Here is a 20520-nt window from a genome sequence, read left to right on the forward strand (position 1 = left end):
GTTAGTTGTGCCATGGGAGGACTTGGCTGGCTGTAATTGAATAAAGAAGCTACCAGGTTCTGGTGAATTCAGGAATCTCAGCTCCAGCTCAAAGGATGCATAGGCCCTTCTGTGTTACAGTAGTATGTCCATGCCCCTTGGCTCACACGACCCACTTGACTTTTACTCAAATGCAGGGTGGTATTAGAAAGCTGAGGCAAATTTCTTTACATTTTCCAAGCCAGTTAGAGAAGCAACGTCAATGCTGAACAGACCTGATTTCCCCAACCCCCATGTGGCGTCATCACTGGCACCTGTGCAAAGCGGATGTGAATGGACCCTGCTGTGAATGGAAAGCCTGATATGCCCCCTTGGCATGAAAGTAAATGGCCCGGTCAGATGCAGGGCACAGGGGAACCAGGCCCCAGCTCTGCTGTTCCCGCTTCTGTTTTGATTTTTAATTAGCTTGTGAGGCACTGTTCAGGGAGGCAGGAACTGTCAAAGAAGTTAGAAGCCCAGTAAATGTCAGTGGGAGTTGGGTACCTGACTCTCTTTAGCCACCTTTGAAAATCCCTATGTGATGTTCCCCTCTGGTGTTATCTGAATTGGTGATCTGTTAGGGCACTCCAATTCTTGACTCTGGGAGCCAGCCTTACTCCGCTCTGCTGTGAGAACCCCCACTCCTGGGCTGTTCACACACAGCCTCTGGCATGTAAGCTACTCCCAGCTACTTGCAACCGAATGAGACTAGCCAATGTCTTCGGTCCCAGACTAAACCCTAGGAACCTCCATCTTGCAGTGTCCAGTTATGCCCACTGGACGCTGCAAGCTTTTATGAGTTTGTCAATTTAACAGAGAAATTGGTATGTACCAGGCTTGTTATCCTAAGGAGAGTCTCTGACACGCTTCAGACCAAACACACTTCTTCAGGTAGAATAAACAAACAGATTTATTAACTATAAAGATAGATTTTAAGTGATTATAAGTCAAAGCATAACAAGTCAGATTTGGTGAAATTAAATAAAAGCAAAACACATTCTAAGCTGATCTTAACACTTTCAATGTCCTTACAAACTTAGAGCACGTCTACACAGGCAAAGTTACAGCACCAGCAGTTACAGCACCACTCAGAGAGCGCTGAAGGAAAACTGCTGTTGTGTGTTCACACTGACAGCTGCCTGCGCAATAGCATGTTCACACTTGCGGCGCTATTCAGAGAGGTGCACTCTGGGCAGCTCTCCCACAGAGCACCTCTTTCTCCTCTGCTACTAAGACTTGTGGGAAGGCGGAAGAGGTCGCGGGGCATCCTGGGTCCTGACCCAATGCCCTGTGACACATTGCTTCGCATCCCAGCAATCCCTGTGATTCCATCTGCATTTGGCACCATCTTTCAATGGTTTGTGTACTGCGCGCCCTGCCCTGCCTCTTTCTGGCTGCAGGAATGGATCCTGAGCTGTTGACAAGAATGCTGTTCGCACTGACCAACACGTCACAAGTGGCAGTGGAGGTATTCCTTAAACTACAAAGGCAAGAGGAGTGCAACATTGATCTCGCCATGCAAAGTAGCTATGACACAAGATTCTTGTGGCATTCACGATGGTGCTGACCACTGTGGAACACTGCTTTTGGGATCGGGAAACAAGCACTGAGATCACATTGTGATGCACGTCTGGGATGACGCGCAGTGGCTGCAGAACTTTTGCATGAGGAAAGCCACGTTCATGGGACTGTGTGAAGAGCTTGCACCAGCCCTGTGGTGCAAGGACACAAGTATGAGAGCTGCCCTGCCGTTGGAGAAGCGCTTGGTGATTGCACTGTGGAAGCTGGCTACTCCAGACTCCTACTGATGGGTCGCTAACCAGTTCGGAGTGGGAAAGTCGAGTGTTGGACTCGTGTTGATGGAAGTGTGCAGGGCCATTAATCGCATCCTGCTCCGAAAGACCATGACTCTGGGCAACATGCGTGAGATTGTGGATGGCTTTGCACAAATGGGCTTCCTTAACTGTGTAGGGGTGATAGATGGCACACACATTCCAATTCTGGCACCAGACCACCTAGCCAACGAGTACATTAATCGCAAGATGTATTTCTCAATGGTTCTCCAGGCGCTTGTGGATCACTGTAAGCGTTTCACAGACATTAACGCAGGCTGGTCCGGAAAGGTGCATGATGCACACATCTTTCATAACACTGGCCTGTTCAAGAAGCTGCAAGCAGGGACTTTCTTCCCAGACCAGAAGATCACCATGGGGGAAGTTGAAATGCCCACTGTGATCCTGGGAGATTCCACCTACCCCTTAATGCCGTGGCTCATGAAGCCATACACGGGGCAACTTGACAGCAGCAAGGAGCAGTTCAACAACAGGCTGAGCAAAATGCAGAATGACTGGAGTGTGCATTCGGCCATTTAAAAGCCTCCTGGCGATGCCTGTATGGGAAACTGGACATGGCCGATGATAATATTCCTATGCTTATAGTGGCATGCTGTGCACACCATAATATTTGTGAAGGGAAGGGTGAAAGGTTCACTCAGGGCTGGACAGCAGAGACTCAGCGCCTGGAGGCTGAGTTTGAACAGCCAGAGACCAGGGCTATTAGAGGGGCACAGCGCGAGGCCATAAGGATCAGGGATGCGTTGAGGCAGCAATTTGAAGCTGAAAGCCACTAATATTTGTTGCTGTGCTCGGGATTGCAATGCTTGTAATGCTACGAGGTGATTGTTGCACATGATGCAAGAAGGGGCCTTAACATAGCTGTACGTATGTTGCTTTGCAGTGCTCTTTTTGCTTTCACTTAATAGAATAAAGATTGCTTTCAAACAAACACAATTATTTTATTGAAAGACAACAACCAGAGGAGACAGTCAAACGAAAAAATTAATCAGCAGGTAGGGGGAGGGAGTGGGGGAATGGAAGGTTTCAAGAGGAGGAGGGGTCCCGGGACGGCTATAGATTTGTGTATGTCCAGGGATCATACCCAACCTTCTCCTTTGGAGTACGATGCAGCGGGTGCTGTACTTCAGCAGGGCCAAACTACAGATGGATGGGTGTTGAGTGCAGTAGGTATTGGGAGTGAGGAGGGAGGAGTGGAATACTGCGGGTAGAGAGTAGAGCCAGGAGGTTGATAAGAGTATATTGGCGGGGGGAGCATGGGAAAGTTTTTTGCGACAGCGGCTGCAGGGGAGAGCGGGCGCAGAGCTGCTTGGTTTGAAGAGCTAGTATCTCCCTGGAGCATGTCCGCTTGGTGCTCCATAACTGTTAAGAGCTGCTCCGTGGCTTCTTTCTGGTGTGCCACGTTCGCCTTTTGTTCCCTCTTCTTGCTGTCCCGCCACTCCTTCAATTCCTTTTTCTCGGTGGCGGACTGTATCATAACCTCATACATAAAGTCCTCCTTAGTCCTTCTTGACTGCTTTCGAATTCTTCACAACCATTCTGCCGCCAATAAGGGAGGCTGGCCTCCCACGGTCATCTCTGTGAAGTTCAAATGTAACATTTTACAGAAGCAGTATTGTTTGCAACACAGACAACACTTTTTCAGTGCTTTAAAACACAGCTGACACTAACTGGCTGACTCCAGGCAAGCACACACAAGCCACAAGCCCTCCAAAATGGTGAGTATCCACAGGGGCAAAGTAAATCACTGTTCCCGGACCCTGCTGTACACTAGGCACATGGCTGTTGGGCACTTGGGGAGAGCCAGCACTGTGGCGGGGGGGGAGGAGGGGGGGCTGGACTGATAATCATTCCTGTCCCCACACTTTCCACAGGAGATTATCATTTTGGAAGATATCTCACTGTTGAGGGTGAGCAGGGAATCAAGGGAGGGTGTTCTCCAAGCCTGCGGCTTCCAACCTGGTCCCTATGCAGCTAGCCTGTGTGCAGCTATGGTCCCCCCCATCCACCCCCCATGACGGCACAGTGGTGCAGGAAAGTTACCGTTGATGGGGTAAGAAACAAAGCAGCTCTGCCGAGGAACCTGCGGGAGCGGATTGCCCAGTATCTCCACAAGAGTTTCCTGGAGATCTCTGAGGGAGATTTCCATGAAGTGAGGGAGTGTATCAACAGCTGCTCAAACTAGGCATGATGTGGGAGACAAGCCTGCTTTCTGCAACTTCCTGCCCCCAACAACTCTCTTCAGCAATTTCCAAAACCAGATCCATTTACCGGGGGCCTCCTCTCCTGTTTCTGCTTCGCCAATATCCGCCTGCTGTGACTGGTGTGACAGGGTCGGGCCAGAGGACTACAGGACAGTAATAGAAGGCAGATATATTAGCCCCAGGTTAAGTAGGTCCCTTTTCCCTGGGTAAGGGAACAGAGAAGGTTCCAGAACAATCAGGAACCTTCTGGAGACAATTAAGACAGACAGGCTGATTAGAACACCTGCAGCCAATCAAGAAGCTGCTAGAATCAATTAAGGCAGGCTAATCAGGGCACCTGGGTTTAAAAAGGAGTTCACTTCAGTTTGTGGTGGGCGTGTAAGGAGCTGGGAGCAAGAGGCACTAGGAACTGAGAGTGAGAACGTATACTGTTGGAGGACTGAGGAGTACAAGCGTTATCAGTTACCAGGAGGAAGGTCCTATGGTGAGGATAAAGAAGGTGTTGGCAGGAGGCCATGGGGAAGTAGCCCAGGGAGTTGTAGCTGTCGCACAGCTGTTCCAGGAGGCACTCTAGACAGCTGCATTCCACAGGGCCCTGGGCTGGAACCCGGAGTAGAGGGTGGGCCCGGGTTCCCCCCAAACCTCCCAACTCCTGATCAGACACAGGAGGAGTCGACCTGGACTGTGGGTTCAGAAAAACGGCCAAGCTGAGGGCTGTCATGAAGCTCCAAGGCAAGCAAATCCGCCAATAAGCGCAAGACCCACCAAGGTAGAGGAGGAACTTTGTCACACTGGCTAGACTCCTCCGGGGTAAAAAAGAGCTCCTGGCTGCATGCATCTCTGGCCTCCAAGTCATCCTCTGCCTCTGGTTCCCCCTGCCCCTCTTCATCCAAAATTACCTCCTCCTGGCTCGGTCCACTCTCGACTGGCAATGAAGCCAATGAAGTATCCACAGGGGACTTCACAGTGGAGGTGGGATTACCACCGAGTATAGCGTCCAGTTCTTTGTAGAACAGGCAGCTCGTGGGCACAGCACCAGAGCAGCGGTTTGCCTCCCGCGCCTTGTGGTAGGCATTCCACAGCTCCTTCACTTTGACCCTGCACTGCAATGTGTCCTGATCATGGCCCTTTTCTATCATGCATCTAGACATGTGTCCATAGGTATCTGCACTGCCTCCTCTCCCCAAATACCGATGAGGTCCAGCAGCTTGGCATTGCTCCAAGCAGGGGATTGCCTGGTGCATGGAGCAGGCATGGCCACCTGGAAAGATGCGCTAAGACCACTGCACGCATCACCGAGCAAACAGGAAAGGGATTTTCAAATTTGCAAAGGAATGTATGGGGTGGGGCTGATGGTTGGTCACCTGCGGGCAGGGCAGTAGAGTTCAAACCGATGGCCAGAGAGGTGAGAACAGGCATTGTGGGACACCTCCCAGAGGCCAATCGCAGCGCTGTAATTGACCAGGGTGTCTACACTGGCACTGCAGTGCTGTAGCCCCGGTGCAGAAAGCTCTACACCTCTCATTGAGGTGGTTTTTTAGAGCGCTGCAACTGCACAGTTTCTGCGCACTAAGTGGCTTGGCAGTGTGTGCACCTCGGGAGTTACAGCGCTCAAAGCTGTTTTACTGCGCACAAACTTGCAAGTGTAGACAAGCCTTTAGATGCTTCTCACCACAGTCTGGCTGGGTGCTCTTCAGCACCTTTGATCAGCGCTTCAGTCGCTTGGTGTGGTCTCTGTAGATGTAGGTGGAAGAGAGAGAGGAAGAGCATGGCAAATGTCTCTCCCTTTTATCATGTCCTTTCTTCCCTATTGGCTTAGCGCCGCCTTCAGAGTCAGGTGAGCATTACCTCATCGCAATGCCAAACTGATCAAAGGAAAGGAGGTGACTCCCTTGAGAGTCCAACAGATTCTTTTGTTGCTGTCTAGGTCAGCGTCCTTTGTTCCTGTGAGGCTGGGCTGGGTTTGTTCCATACACATCCTGATGAGGTGTGAACTGCCTCTCAGCTATTGTAGAGCTTTTGCATGGGCTTATTTTAAGCCACCAGGGTACATTTTCAGCCTCATAACTATATACGTGAAATTATAGCCTATAACATAACTATAATGACTACTATAACATCACTATAACAACCATACTCAGTGCATCATGAGCCTTCCGAAGACACCCAACATGACAAACTTTGCATTGGATACCACACAGTCATTTTACAAGGATGAACATTGGGGGGCTGGTTGTTCCCCTGAGGTACAGAGTGTCACACCCTACCCCAAATGTTCTCTCCTGGAATTATGCTGGGGCAGGAGTGGAGGCTCCGTGCAGTGGAGCAGCCTGTCAGATGGCTGTGTTTTTGAGGGTAGGGCTGTCCTGTGACATGGCTTGGTGTCTGGCATGGTTATTGAGAATGCCTTTGACCCGTTGTCTCTTTCCCTCCTAGACACCTCACCTGGTCAATCTGAATGAGGACCCGCTGATGTCTGAATGCCTTCTGTACTACATTAAGGATGGGATAACCAGGTGAGAGCGTAACCACCACAGAATCATGTAGCACCAGTGTGTCTGCTGAAATGAACAGCATCGGACTCTGGTTGTCTGAGTGCAGGGCAGGCCCAGGGCATGGGATCCCCCTCTCCTCCTCATTCACTGCTGAACCAGGTATCGGTGCTCTGTTGCTATCAAACTCAGGTCACTAGTGACAAAGGGACCTGATACTATAGAGGAATTGCAGCCCTGCCCTCTGCGTGGTCCCTGGGTCAGGCTGGACTTCCCAGAGAAGTGAGCTGAAGGGGAATCTAATTGATGTGTTCCCATGGATTTAATGTGCTGTCCCGTGAAGGGGAGCTGGGCAGCGCTATCCTTGTGGAAGAATGTCCCATCCTGGGGATGGGCGAGGGCTGTCGTCTGCAGAAGCCTTGGCCCTACACTACCCAGGCGTACTGTGAAGGGGGAGCAGACCCCGGGTGGGCAGGGAGAGAGAGCAGATGCATATTCTAATTCCACCATTTGGAAGGGATGCATTAGCTGGTGTATACTGGCATGTGAAAAGTCACATTTCCCCACGACAGCTTCCAATTAAGATGTTTGCCTTGCTGCCCACTGAGGGTCTCCTGAGACCAGATCCAAAGCCCATTAAAGTAGATGGAATGACCAGTGGGCTTTGGATCAGGCCCTTCAAGTGCGCTGCTGTAAACGGTCTGAAACCTGGTGTATTATTGCCAGAGAACCCCACTAAGTCTGTGTCTCGCCGCAGGGTCGGCCGAGAGGACGCGGAGAGGAGGCAGGACATCGTGCTGAGTGGACACTTCATTAAGGAAGAGCATTGCATTTTCCGCAGCCACACCAAGGCCGGTGGCGAAGGTACCCTCAGACAGAGAGCCTCACACGTCCACACTCTGTGCTTTCACCCCAGTTCAGTCACATACCTGGCTACCTGCAGCTCCTTCTTAGTGTTTGCAGTCAAGGCACCCAAGCTCCTACTTACATCCAGGAGGACTGGGGCACTAATGCCTGTCAAGAGGCATGGAGGAGGGCACCTTCTCTCTACCTACTTGTCAAGGTGGGGTGTGTGGGAGTGCAGCCTTGACAGGATGTGCTGTGATATCACCGCCTGTCTCCTGAGTTGGGTCATTCCCATTTCCTTCCTTGCACTCGTTGAAGCACAGTCAGACCAATCTCCTGGCTGTGCCAGCTTCCCTGGTCACAACCCTTGAAAGGCAGCTAGTAGTTGAAAGGCAGCTAGCAGTGCAGAGCATTGGCAGGACATTGTTGCCTTCCATAGCCACGCCAGAAGTGAAGGGAAACATCTCCAGGGAATTGCGACTGATATGCTAATAGAGGCCATTCTGTAAGGCAAATCAGGAAGTAGAGAAGATGGGTGTGAAAGAAAAGAGTGAGCTATGGAGGCTGATTCCCTTGCCGAAGACATTCTGCGTTATCTGAGGTCATCCCTCCTGCAGAATGGGCAGTTATTGTTAATGAGGCTTGCTCACAGGAAGTGGGGGGTAAATCTCTGGGATTGATTTGCGAAAAGGCCGGAGACTCAGGCTCTGTTTTTTTCTTAATCCCGCCACAGTCTTTCAGAATGCGCTTTGTAGCTTCAATGGGAGCATGGTCCAACCCCTAGAATCAGTGGTACACGTCACTGGCCAAGCAGTGTGAGGCCAAGCACTTAGCTCAGTGGCATTTTGCTGTTTGCAGTCTTGAGATGCACAGGGAAACATTTTGTTCATTTTGGTGACTGGCGACCAGACCTGATTTCCACCTTGTGCCCATTTGATACTTAGGCAGTGGAGCGGTGGTGACATCAGAGGTAGCACAGCCAGTCATAACTTCGTCCCTCTAGTTCATTTGCATACTTCAATCCCATGTGTTGAAATGAGTCAGCAAGTGAAACTGCAGGTCAGGATTCTGCTCTGCTTTGTCAGAGTTGGGGGCTGGGGGCTCAGGACTGGAATAGTGGGGACTGCTTCAGGACAGGAGCTGTGTTGGTTGAGTAGGAGTGAGGCTGGAGATTTAAACTGTGGCTCCCTCCACACTATGGCTGGCCAGGGGTGCAGGAACAATTGGTGTAGTGGGGATGCTGACAGTCATTGAACCAAACTGTAATATAATGGAAACCACTTCAAGACAGGGGGTGCGGAGCACCCTCACCATGTTCCCTCTAATTTTTTCTATCCATGGGCAAAATGAATTTTGTTATGTGCACCATATTGAGGTAATGTGGGGATGTGCGCCAGCAGTAGAAACAAAAAACCTAGATATTCATGTGTTTTTAAAAAGTTACCATAGGGATAATTACTCCAGCCAGGACAGGGTAGGCATTTTAGAACTCACTGATCAAAGAATTAAATTTAAGCGTAAGAGAGAAACAGAAATTATGAAGTGCGTAGACCAGTCAAAACACTAAAACAACACACTTTGAAATATGTTGGAAGGTGAGTGTGAAAGACAGAATGTGTGTGTGGGGGAGAAACAGAGAACACACTATGTGAGTGTGTGTGTGTGTGTGTATGTATGTGTGAGAGAGAGAGACAGAGAGAGAGAGAGACACACTGCCCCTTTAAGTAGATCGGCACTCAGCAGTCTGAAGCCTGCTCCCTGCTTGTTCAGACACAGCAACAGCTGCCAGCCAGCTCAGTCCTGAGCCCTGTCATGTCCGCACCCCTCTCTGTGGAGATGGGGTATAGGGATGCAGGGAGGGGGACACCCTGACATCAGCGGTCTCCTCTCCTCCCCCACGCTCTGCACAGCAAGCAGGAGGCTCCCGGGAGCAGCTGGCTAGAGGCAAAGGGCAGGAGCAGCGCAGCAGTGGGGGAAGGGACACCTAAAGTGTGCGGCACTTGATAGCCTGCTGGGCGGCCCCACAGCTTAGAGGGAACATAGACCCCCCCAGCACCCTTAGTTCTTCTTCAGGTGCTTGTTCACATCCATTCCACATTAGGTGTGCGCGCGCCACATGCACAAGCATCGGAAACTTTTTCCCTTAGCGGTTCCCAGCGGGGCCCCCCGAGTGGCGCCACTGCACCATACATATATACCCCTGCTGGCCCGACCCCCTCCACTTCCTTCTTACCGTCCTTGGCGGCGTTGGAACAACCTCTCTCTCTCTCTCTCTCTCTCTCTCTCTCTCTCTCTCTCGTAGAAGAGCAGTCAGAGTAGCTGTTATCAGGTAGTTAACATACCTTTATTTTGTGGACACTTAAGTGATTAGGTGCTTGGAGGCTTCCAGCACCCGCCCCAGGCTGCGGGGCATGCCGCAGACCCACGGCTTCAAGGCTTGCGCCACGTGCCGCAAACCTATGCCAGTTAGTGACCCCCATGGCTCGTGTCTACGTTGCCTGGGGGATAGACATCAAATTGAATGGTGTAGGATTTGCAAGGCATTTAAGCCAAGAACAAGGAAAGAAAGAGACTTCCGTTTAAAGCAGCTGTTGATGGAGGCCACATTGCAGCCACCGGGCCCGGATCACCCGATGCCGGCTCAGGCTTCCTCAGGGCGTAGTGCCCTGGAGCTGTCGAGAGACCCGGCACCTGCTAAACATCGTAAACTGTCAGCCCCAGAGGGCCAGACTAGGCCCCGGCACCACTCGTCCTCCCTGGTGCAGCCCCCGGCGCAGCCAAAAGGAAGGCGCGGTTGTTCCCCGCACAGGAGGCCGGCACTTCCCAAGGCCTCAAGTGCCGATAAGAGCGGGAAGGCCGCGGTACTGGTGCTGACACCTGCGGTCCCAGCAGCACAAGCCCTACCGAACCCAGACCTAAGTGAGCTCAGTGCAGACGATGGGCTTGAGGGCATAACGGATCAGCCCTCCACGCCTGGCACCTTTGAGGCTGCAAAGGACCTCATCAAGCTGTCGGCGGCGAGCCCCCTCCCGTAGGGGGAGAACCCTCTGGTACCCATGGCTCGGGTGCCGTCGAGGGGTAAGCCGGCAATGGTGTGCCGCTCAAGGACACCGTCCCAGCACCGCTCCTGTAGTTGGTCCCGGTCGAGCTCCAACTCCGCGGACTCACAGTGGGTCGGCGTAAGGAAGCACCGGAAAGGGCACACCGCTCTCCGGCACCACCCAGAGACCAGCACCGGGAGAAGTTGAGACGGCCCTCGCCAGAGGACTCCCACAGACAGTCCCGGTGCAGGGAACGCCAGCACCGGTCCCGGTCCAGATCCCGGTCCCGGAGATACCGGTACTGCTCCTGCTCCCACTCAGCCAGGAGCCGCTCGTTCTCCCACCCGCACAGATCGTTGGCACCGCCATGGCCTTCGCGATCGGCGTTGCCACAATCCGGCGCCAACTCCAGCCACTATAGCTACCCGCACCGGGCCCTGGACAGCAGGGACCCTCAGGTGGGCTAGGAACCCCAATGGGGGCCGTCAGGCCATTGGCCCTTCTGGAACCCCTGGGCCTATCAGGAGTGCCAAAGGGCCCTGTCCACAGCAAGTTACTCGGTGCAGCGGTCCCGGTCCCCGCACCGATGCCAGACGGTGCCGGAGGCTACATTATCCAAGCCTCCAGCATCCCCTCAGGATAAACTGGAGAGACCAGAACCGAGTCTGGTGCCGTCCAGTGGACTCCCGCCCTGGCCCGAGCCGGAGGCCCCTCCCACGGGAGAAGGGGAGCAGGAGGACCAACCAGAGGGGGTTGAGCAGCAGCTAACCTCCTCATCATCCCCGGATGAGGCGGTGGTGGGTACAGAGGTGTCCAGCCCTCCGATAGACCATAGAGCCCACCAGGAGTTGCTGTGTAGGGTCGCCCAGAACTTGGGGTTGCAGGCCGAGGAGACGGTTGAGCAGGAGGACCACATGGTGGACATTTTGAGCCCCGAAGGTCCATCCAGAATAGCACTCCCGCTCATTAAGACCATTAAGTCCAAATATAAGACCATATGGCAGACCCCTGCCTCCAGCGCTCCAACGGCCAAAGGAGTAGAGCGTAAATACTTTGCCCCATCTAAGGGCTATGAGTTCCTGTTCTGCCACTCGAGTCCATGCTCCCTAGTGATCTCAGCGCTAAAGGAAAGGGAGTGCCATGGACAGCAGGCCCCGACCCCTAAGGCCAAGGAGGCGAAACGCCTGGACCTTTTTGGCAGAAAGGTGTACTCATCTGGGGGCCTTCAGTTGAGGATTACGAACCAGCAGGCCATCCTCAACAGGCACAATTTCAACTCCTGGGCGGCAGTGGGGAAGTTTAAGGACAACCTCCCGCAAGGTTCCCAACAGGAGTTCACGACCCTGGTGGACGAGGGCAAGGCAGTAGCCAAGACCTCTCTCCAGGCCTCCCTGGATTCAGCAGACGCGGCGGCCAGAACAATCGTGTTGGGGGTGGTCATGAGGCGCTCAGCGTGGCTGGAGGAGTCAGGCCTGCCGCCCGAAGTCCAGAGTACCCTCCAGGACCTCCCCTTCGAAGGGTCCGGGCTCTTCTCGGACCAGATAGACACGAGGCTACACAGCCTCAAGGACTCGCGAGCTACGCTTAAGTCGCTGGGTATGCACACCCCGGCAACCCAGAGGAAGCCCTTTAAGCCGCAGCCTCCCCCTCAAAGCCAGTACCAGCCTCGCCATAGGCATGAGCCTTACCGTAGGCGAGGCAGGGATAACAGGCGACGGCGCAACAACAACAACAATAATGCACTGGGTCAGAAATCAGGCCAGCACAAACCCCAGCCGGGCAGTAAGCCAGGCTTTTGAAGGTGCGCTCGAGGACAGCGTACCAGACCAGTCACCGGAACCATCCCTTTATTTCCTGAACCACCTGCCCTGTTTCTCCCATGCATGGTCCACCATTACCTCAGACCTTTGGGTCTTACGCACGGTACAGAACAGGTACTCGCTGCAGTTTGCCTCCCTCCCCCCCCCCACCCCTCTTTCCTGTCCCTCTTCAGGGACCCGTCTCACCAGCATCTCCTAGAGAAGGAAGTCCGCTTGCTGCTAGAGGCAGGGGTGGTAGAGGCGGTGCCGCACAGCCTAAGGGGGAAGGGGTTCTACTCCCGGTACGTCCTCATCCCCAAGGCGAAAAGGGGCCTTTGTCCCATTTTAGTCCTGCACGGGCTCAACAAGTTCCGGGTCAAGGCCCGGTTCCGCATGGTCTCTCTGGGCACCATCATCCCTTCCCTGGATCCGGGGGACTGGTTCGCTGCCCTCGACATGAAGGACACGTACTTCCATATCGCCATCCACCCAGCACGTCGGAGGTTCCTACGCTTCACCATGGGCCAAGAACATTACCAGTTTGCGGTTCTCCCGTTTGGTTAGGCCGCAGCCCCAGGGGTATTCACGAAGTGCATGGCGGTGGTGGCAGCCTTCTTACGGAGGCAGAGAATCCGGGTGTACCCGTACCTAGATGACTGGCTCCTGGCGGGCCGATCTGAGGCGGAAGTGTGGGGCCATGTGGCAGATTGTTCCGCGAGCTGGGGCTCCTGGTCAACGTCCCCAAGTCCATGCTCGTACCCACGCAGAGAGTGGAATTCATAGGGGCGGTCCTGGAAGCAGTGGAGGCCAGAGCAAGCTTTCCAGTATCCCGATTCCGGGCTATCCAGCAAGCGGTGGCCTCCCTGCACCAGTTTCCCATGACAACGGCCAGGTGCTGCCTGCGGCTGCTGGGCCACATGGCAGCATGCACGCACATGGTCAGGCATGCCAGACTGAGACTCAGGACTCTGCAGGCGTGGCTCACTCGCGTGTACCGCCCAGGCAGGGACCCCCTGGACTTGGTAGTGACAGCCCCAAGGGACGTGCTGGACTCCCTGCTGTGGTGACAGTCCCAGCCTGTGGTTTGCGAAGGCATCCCCTTTGCCGCCCCACAAGCGGACCTGACGGTGTTGACGGACGCGTCAGAACACGGATGGAGGGCTCACCTGGGGAACCTCAGGACTCAGGGCTTGTGGTTTGGAGCAGAGCGGTCGCTCCATATCAATGTGCAGGAGCTCAGGGCGGTTCGTCTCGCCTGCCAGACCTTTCACGCCACTCTGAGTGGTCACTACTGCCATGTTTTATATAAACAAACAGGGCGGGGCTCGTTCCTCGCCACTCTGTCACGAGGCTCTCCTCCTCTGGGACTTTTGCATAGCCCATGCAATTCATCTCGAGGCGTCCTACCTCCCGGGGGTACAAAACGAGCTGGCGGACTCCCTCAGCAGGTCATACCGCATGCACGAGTTGACGCTCAGGGTGGACGTCGTGCTTTCACTCTTCCGCAGGTGGGGGTTTCCCCCGGTAGACCTGTTTGCCACCAGGGCCAACGCCCAGTGCCCATGGTTCTGCTCATTCCAGGGCCGCAGCCTGGGCTCACTCGTGGACGCATTTGCGATCCCATGGAGAGGGGGCTTGATGTGTGCTTTTCCCCTGCTCCCTTTAGTACACAAGGTCCTGCTTAAGGTACTCAGGAACAAGGCGGCAGTGATCCTCATCGCCCCAGCCTGGGCCCGCCAGCACTGGTACACATCGCTCCTAGAGCTTTCGGTGGAGGCCCCAGTAGTCCTGCCCCTACACTGGGACCTCATTACACAGGACGGTGGGCGGCTTCTCCACCCTGACCTGCAGTCACTGCACCTGACAGCATGGAGACTCTGTGGCTAAACAACTTGGAGAGCCAGTGCTCCTTTCCTGTGCAGCAGATTCTGCTTGGCAGTAGGAAGCCCTCTACCATGGCGACCTATATGGCCAAGTGGAAAAGGTTCTCGTGTTGGTGTGAACCCCGACAGGTGCGACCATGCCAGGTCCCGGTGCAGGCCATCCAGGAGTGCCTCCTGCACCTCAAGCAGCAAGGGCTAGCACCATCCTCACTCAGAGTACACCTGGCGGCCATCTCTGCCTTCCATCCGGGGTTCTTGGGAGGTTCGGTGTTTTCCCACCCAATGGTGGGATGGTTCCTTAAAGGGTTGGAGAGGGTGTTTCCGTACTCCCGCCCCCCCAGTCCCTCCGTGGAACCTTAACCTGGTCCTCTCTAAACTCATGGGACCCCCTTTCAAGCCCCTCACTTCCTGTTCTCTTCTCCACCTTTTGTGGAAGGTGGCATTTCTGGGGACCATTACCTCGACCAGAAGGGTGTCCGAACTGATGGCCCTCACCTCTGAGCCACTGTTTTCAGTATTGCACCAGGGCAAGGTGCAGCTCCGACGGCACCCCAAGTTCCTCCCTAAGGTGGTCTCCCAATTCCATTTGGGCCAGGACATTTGTCTGCCGGTGTTCTTCCCAAAACCTCATACGGACCCGAGTCACTGCAGCTTGCACACCCTGGATGTGCGTCAAGTGCTGGCATTCTATTTGGAGCGCACCAAGCCCTTTCGTAAATCTACGCAGCTGTTTGTGGCTGTAGCCGAGAGGATGAAAGGCCTCCCAGTGTCGGCGCAGCGGATCTCGTCTTGGATTACAAGCTGCATCTGGACGTGCTATGAGCTTGCAGGTGTTCCGGCCCAGGCGGTCACGGCCAACTCGACTAGGGCGCATTCCTGGCACAGGTCCCGATCCAGAAGATCTGCAGACCAGCCACCTGGTCCTCGGTGCACACCTTCATGACCCACTACGCGGTCAACCAGCAGGCCAGAGAGGACGAGGCAGTTGGCACAGCGGTCCTCCGAGCAGTTGTTCCGTGACTCCTACCCTCCTCCAGAGGTAAGCTTATGATTCACCTAATGTGGAATGGACGTGAACAAGCACTCAGAGAAGAAAAAACGGTTACTTACTTTCTCGTAACTGTTGTTCTTCGAGATGTGTTGTACATGTCCATTCTACCACCCACCCTTCTACCCCTCTGTCGGAGTCGCTAGCAAGAAGGAACCGGAGGGGGTCAGGCCGGCAGGGGTATATATGCACGGCGCAGTGGTGCCACTCGGGGGGCCCCGCCGGCTCAATGGGAGCCGCTAAGGGAAAAAGTTTCCAACGCTCATGCACGCAGCGCACGCACACCTAATGTGGAATGGACGTGAACAACACATCTCGAAGAACAACAGTTACAAGAAAGTAAGTAACCGCTTTTTCCTGCATCCATGTGCCTGGTTCAGGCAAGATCATTTCCCTTTGCCCAGTCAGAACGGTTGTAGTTCATGTAAACAGTGCTCATGTGGTGCGGCAGGCAGAGATTCCTTAGCCTGCTGCACCCAGTGGGCAGTCTCGAAAGGAGAGAAGACAGGCAGGCAGCAGGGTTCGGGTTCAGGTTACTGGTGGGTGTTGCCTCAGTGCTGTGAGGGGAGGTTGTTATTAATATAAAATTGATGACACCAAGAAGACCGGCAGCCTGGCTGACTCAACATTATACAGGTTTGCTGGCAGTGTCCTTTAAAATCGCTACAGGTTTAGGGATAGAGACTACTTTCCTACCCCTCCGCTCACCTGCAGCAGCAATGGGGTGGGCAACCCACTGGCATACAAAAGCAATGCATTGTTAAAAGCTGGAGTGGCCCAATCCCTCTTTCACCCTGTCCAGGAATCTCTGTGCAGCCTAGCTTGCTGAAGAGGTCAGCAGGTGGCAGTACCACAATATAATAGTTCGGAGGTTACTTCTCACCGAGTGACTAGAGAACAAATAATACAACTCCCAGATCCCCAGGCGGTCCCTCTGTTACTCAGTGTCATGTGCTGTCCCCTCTTACACGTGCTGTGTAGTGCTTTGCTCTGTGAGCAGCCCCCGGGCTGTCTGTGGGACTAGTTGTGACGTGGGAGGAAGCGGGGCATGTTCTGGCTCTCGGTGATTAATGCTCAAAGACTGATGGCAGGTAGTTTGCAGTCTGCAGATCCAGGCTGGACTTTGGCATGGAAGAGACAAATCGTTAAATGCCAGTGAAATAATGGGGGTAAGAAGGTGGTGAAGGCCTGCCATGTGGGAACATAAGGAAATTAACCTGACATTTATAACTAAGATATAGACACAGGGGGAGATCTTCAAAAGCACTTCAGGGGTTTAGGAGCACCAGCCCCATTGATTTTCAGTGAGACACACTCCTAAATTCCACAGGCGCTTTTGAAGTACAACCTTGTTGTATGTGCTTGGGCTTGTATGTCTGGAGCAGGGTGTCCACTGGCATCAAGATACTAAACAAACAGCCCTCCCTTCCTATCGCAGCCCATAGGCACAGCCAACATTTCCGATGCAATCAGGAGACCAGCAACCCTTCAGGCCTCTGCTGTCCCTTCACACCTCTCCTCCTGTCTCTTTCTCTCTCCTATGCCTTTCTCACAGTAGTGGTGACACTAGAACCTTGCGAAGGGGCCGACACCTACGTCAATGGCAAAAAAGTGATGGAACCCAGTGTCCTGCGATCTGGTAGGTCCTGCTTCAGAGGGGGTGATTGACTCAGCACTGACAGACTGCTTTAACCACTGACGCACATAGATCCCCTTATAGAAACATACCAGGTCACCCTGTTGGGCAGATGGTGGTTCTAGTCTAGTGGCATCAGTGGAGTGACAGTGGGGGATAGTCAGTGCGGCTACTCATGCTCAAATGCTCTGTTGAATCAGGGCATAAGTCATGGGACATGAGAGGCCTTGTTGGGGGAAATCCTGCTGTGCAACCCTTGCCACTGAGTTGGGGTTTCTGCTTTAGTGGAGACCTCATTGGTTAACTCTGAACTGCCCTCCCCAAAGGAAACCGCATCATCATGGGGAAGAGCCACGTGTTCCGATTCAACCACCCTGAGCAGGCTCGCCAGGAGCGGGAGCGGACCCCATGTGCAGAGACCCCCGCAGAGCCAGTGGACTGGGCCTTCGCGCAGCGAGAGCTGCTGGAGAAACAAGGCATTGACATGAAGCAGGAGATGGAGCAGAGGTGAGGAGGCATGGGGGAGGCAGAGGAGATGAGGGATCGTGGAGGGAGGGGAACATGGAGAGGTGGAGCAGAAGGGAAGGAAATGGGGTGCCAACCAGTAACTGTGGATCTGTCCAGGTTTGTCATTCTGTCCTTCCTAATTCTTCACAGGCTTCAGGAACTGGAGGACCAATACCGCAAAGAGAGAGAAGAGGCCAACTATCTTCTTGAGCAGCAGAGGCTGGTAGGCACATATATTCTGCTTCTTAACTGGTTCATCAGAGCAACACTAGTTACCGTCAAGGCACAGACTGGGGTTGAGTCTCTAGTTTGAACAATGGATGGTGTGCTGACATGAGGAGGGTGGATCTGCATCTTCTGAAGATACTACCCAGAATGGAAATATCATGTGTCTCCTCGTCTAATGGGACCTTTTAGACCAGTGAACACAGCTGTGGGTAGGTTGACTTTCTACAGGGAGTGGAGCCATTTGTCAGTTTTATGGGGATTGAGAGAGACCTGGTACAGGAAAGGGGTGGTCAAAATCAAAAAGACAATTGTTTATGGGTTATTTCCTTATTTTCCCCCCTTTCCCTCAGGACTATGAGAGTAAACTAGAGGCTTTACAGAAGCAGATGGACTCCAGGTATTATCCTGAGGCCAATGAGGAAGAGGAAGAGCCTGAAGATGAAGGTAAAAGTTCAGTGAAAGCAGAGAGCAACTGAAATAAATTGTGTGAGAGAGAATGAGCCTTTTATAGTTTTGCTGGCCAATGACACTTCCTAATGACTCTGGTCTGTTACGATGAAAGTTCGGAAGATTATCCAGGTGTATTGGCAGGAGACTCTCTCTTATCATAAGAATGGCCCATCTAGCCCAGTATCCTGTCTTCCGACAGTTGCCAGTGCCAGGTGCCCCAGAGGGAATGAACAGTAATCATCAAGTGATGATGTGGAAAAAGCTGAAGTACTCAATATTTTTTTTGCCTCAGTCTTCACAGACAAGGTCAGCTTCCAGATTGCTGCACTGGGCAACACAGTATGGGGAGTAGGTGAGCAGCCCTCAGTGGTGAAAGAACAGGTTAAGGACTATTTAGAAAAGCTGAACATGCACAAGTCCATGGGTCCAGATCTAACCCAATTGGCTGATGTGATTGCAAAGCCATTGGCCATTATCTTTGAAAATTCGTGGCGACTGGGGGAGGTCCCAGACGATTGAAAAAAGGCAAATATAGTGCCCATATTTTAAAAAGGGAAGAAAGAGAACCTGGGGAACTGCAGACCGGTCAGCCTTACTTCAGTCCCCAGCAAAATCATGGAGCAGGTCCTCAAGGAATCCATTTTGAAGCACTTGGAGGAAAGGAAGGTGATCAGGAACAGTCAGCATGGATTCACCAAGGGCAAGTCGTGCCTGACCAACCTGATTGCCTTCTATGATGAGATAACTGGCTCTGTGGATACGGAGAACATGGTGGATGTGATATATCTTGACTTTAGCAAAGCTTTTGATATGGTCTCCCACAGTATTCCTGCCAGAAAGTTTCAAGCGGAGTGCCCGAGGGGTCGGTCATCTTTATTAATGATCTTCCATATGAGGAAAGATTAATAAGACTGGGACTTTTCAGCTTGGAAAAGAGACGGCTAAGGGGAGATATGATTGAGGTCTATAAAATCATGACTGGTGTAGAGAAAGTAGATAAGGAAGTGTTGTTTACTACTTCTCATAACACAAGAACTAGGGGGTCACCAAATGAAATTAATAGGCAGCAGGTTTAAAATAAATAAAAGGAAGTATTCCTTCACACAACACACAGTCAACCTGTGGAACTCTTTGCCAGAGGATGTTGTGAAGGCCAAGATCATAACAGGGTTCAAAAAAGAACTAGATAAATTCATGGAGAATAGGTCCATCAATGACTACTATCCAGGATGGGCAGGAATGGTGTCCCTAGCCTCTGTTTGCCAGAAGCTGGGAATGAGCGACAGGGGATGGATCACTTAGAATCATAGAATCATCGAATATTAGGGTTGGAAGAGACCTCAGGAGGTCATCTAGTCCAACCCCCTGCTCAAAGCAGGACCAACACCATCTAAATCAACCCAGCCAAGGCTTTGTGAAGCCGGGCTTTAAAAACCTCTAAGGATGGAGATTCCACCACCTCCCTAGGTAACCCATTCCAGTGCTTCACCACCCCCCTAGTGAAATAGTGTTTCCTAATATCCAAAGTAGACCTCCCACACTGTGACTTGAGACCACTGCTACTTGTTCTGTCATCTGCCACCACTGAGAACAGCCAAGCTCCATCCTCTTTGGAACCCCACTTCAGGTAGTTGAAGGCTGCTATCAAATCCTCCCTCATTCTTCTCTTCTGCAGACTAAACAAGCTCAGTTCCCTCAGCCTCTCCACATAAGTCATGTGCCCCAGCCCCCTAATAATTTTCATTGCCCTCCACTGGACTCTCTCCAATTTGTCCACATCCCTTCTGTAGTGGGGGGACCAAAACTGGACACAATACTCCAGGTGTGGCTTCACCAGTGCCGAATAGAGGGGAATAATCACTTCCCTCGATCTGCTGGCAATGCTCCTACTAATACAGCCCAATATGCCGTTGGCCTTCTTGGCAACGAGGGCACACTGCTGACTCATATCCAGCTTCTTGTCCACTCTAATTCCCAGGTCCTTTTCTACAGAACTGCTGCTCAGCCAGTCTGTCCCCAGCCTGTAGCGGTGCGTGGGATTCTTAATAGAATCATAGAATATCAGGGTTGGTAGGGACCTCAGGAGGTCATCTAGTCCAACCCCCTGCTCAAAGCAGGACCAATCCCCAACTAAATCATCCCAGCCAGGGCTTTTTCAAGCCTGACCTTAAAAACCTCTAAGGATGGAGATTCCATCACCTCCCTAGGTAACACATTCCAGTGCTTCACCACCCTCCTAGTGAAAATGTTTTTCCTTATATCCAACCTAAACCTCCCCCACTGCAACTTGAGACCATTACTCCTTGTTCTGTCATCTGGTACCACTGAGAACAGTCTAGATCCATCCTCTTTGGAACCCCCTTTCAGGTAGTTGAAAGTAGCTATCAAATCCCCCCTCATTCTTCTCTTCTGTAGACTAAATAAGCCCAGTTCCCTCAGCCTCTCCTCATGGCATGTGCTCCAGCCCCCTAATCATTTTTGTTGCCCTCCACTGGACTCTTTCCAATTTTTCCAC

At 52.8% G+C, this 20520-nt stretch overlaps 1 protein-coding gene across 17 annotated transcripts in view; it reads left to right on the top strand.

Moving 5' to 3' along the window:
* Nucleotides 1–20520, top strand: part of KIF1A (kinesin family member 1A) — a 212175-nt gene that overhangs the window by 105877 nt on the left and 85778 nt on the right. For 16 of the 17 annotated variants that reach the window (XM_074964251.1, XM_074964254.1, XM_074964264.1 and 13 more), the window contains 6 exons: nt 6512–6591; nt 7325–7431; nt 16740–16823; nt 17147–17327; nt 17478–17550; nt 17906–17999. In XM_074964251.1, coding sequence (XP_074820352.1) covers nt 6512–6591; nt 7325–7431; nt 16740–16823; nt 17147–17327; nt 17478–17550; nt 17906–17999 — 619 coding nt within the window. The remainder of the gene's footprint in view (nt 1–6511; nt 6592–7324; nt 7432–16739; nt 16824–17146; nt 17328–17477; nt 17551–17905; nt 18000–20520) is intronic. The other variant, XM_074964252.1, reaches the window with a different exon arrangement.

This window comes from Natator depressus, chromosome 9 (genome assembly GCF_965152275.1).
Source record: "Natator depressus isolate rNatDep1 chromosome 9, rNatDep2.hap1, whole genome shotgun sequence".
NCBI lineage: Eukaryota > Metazoa > Chordata > Testudines > Cheloniidae > Natator > Natator depressus.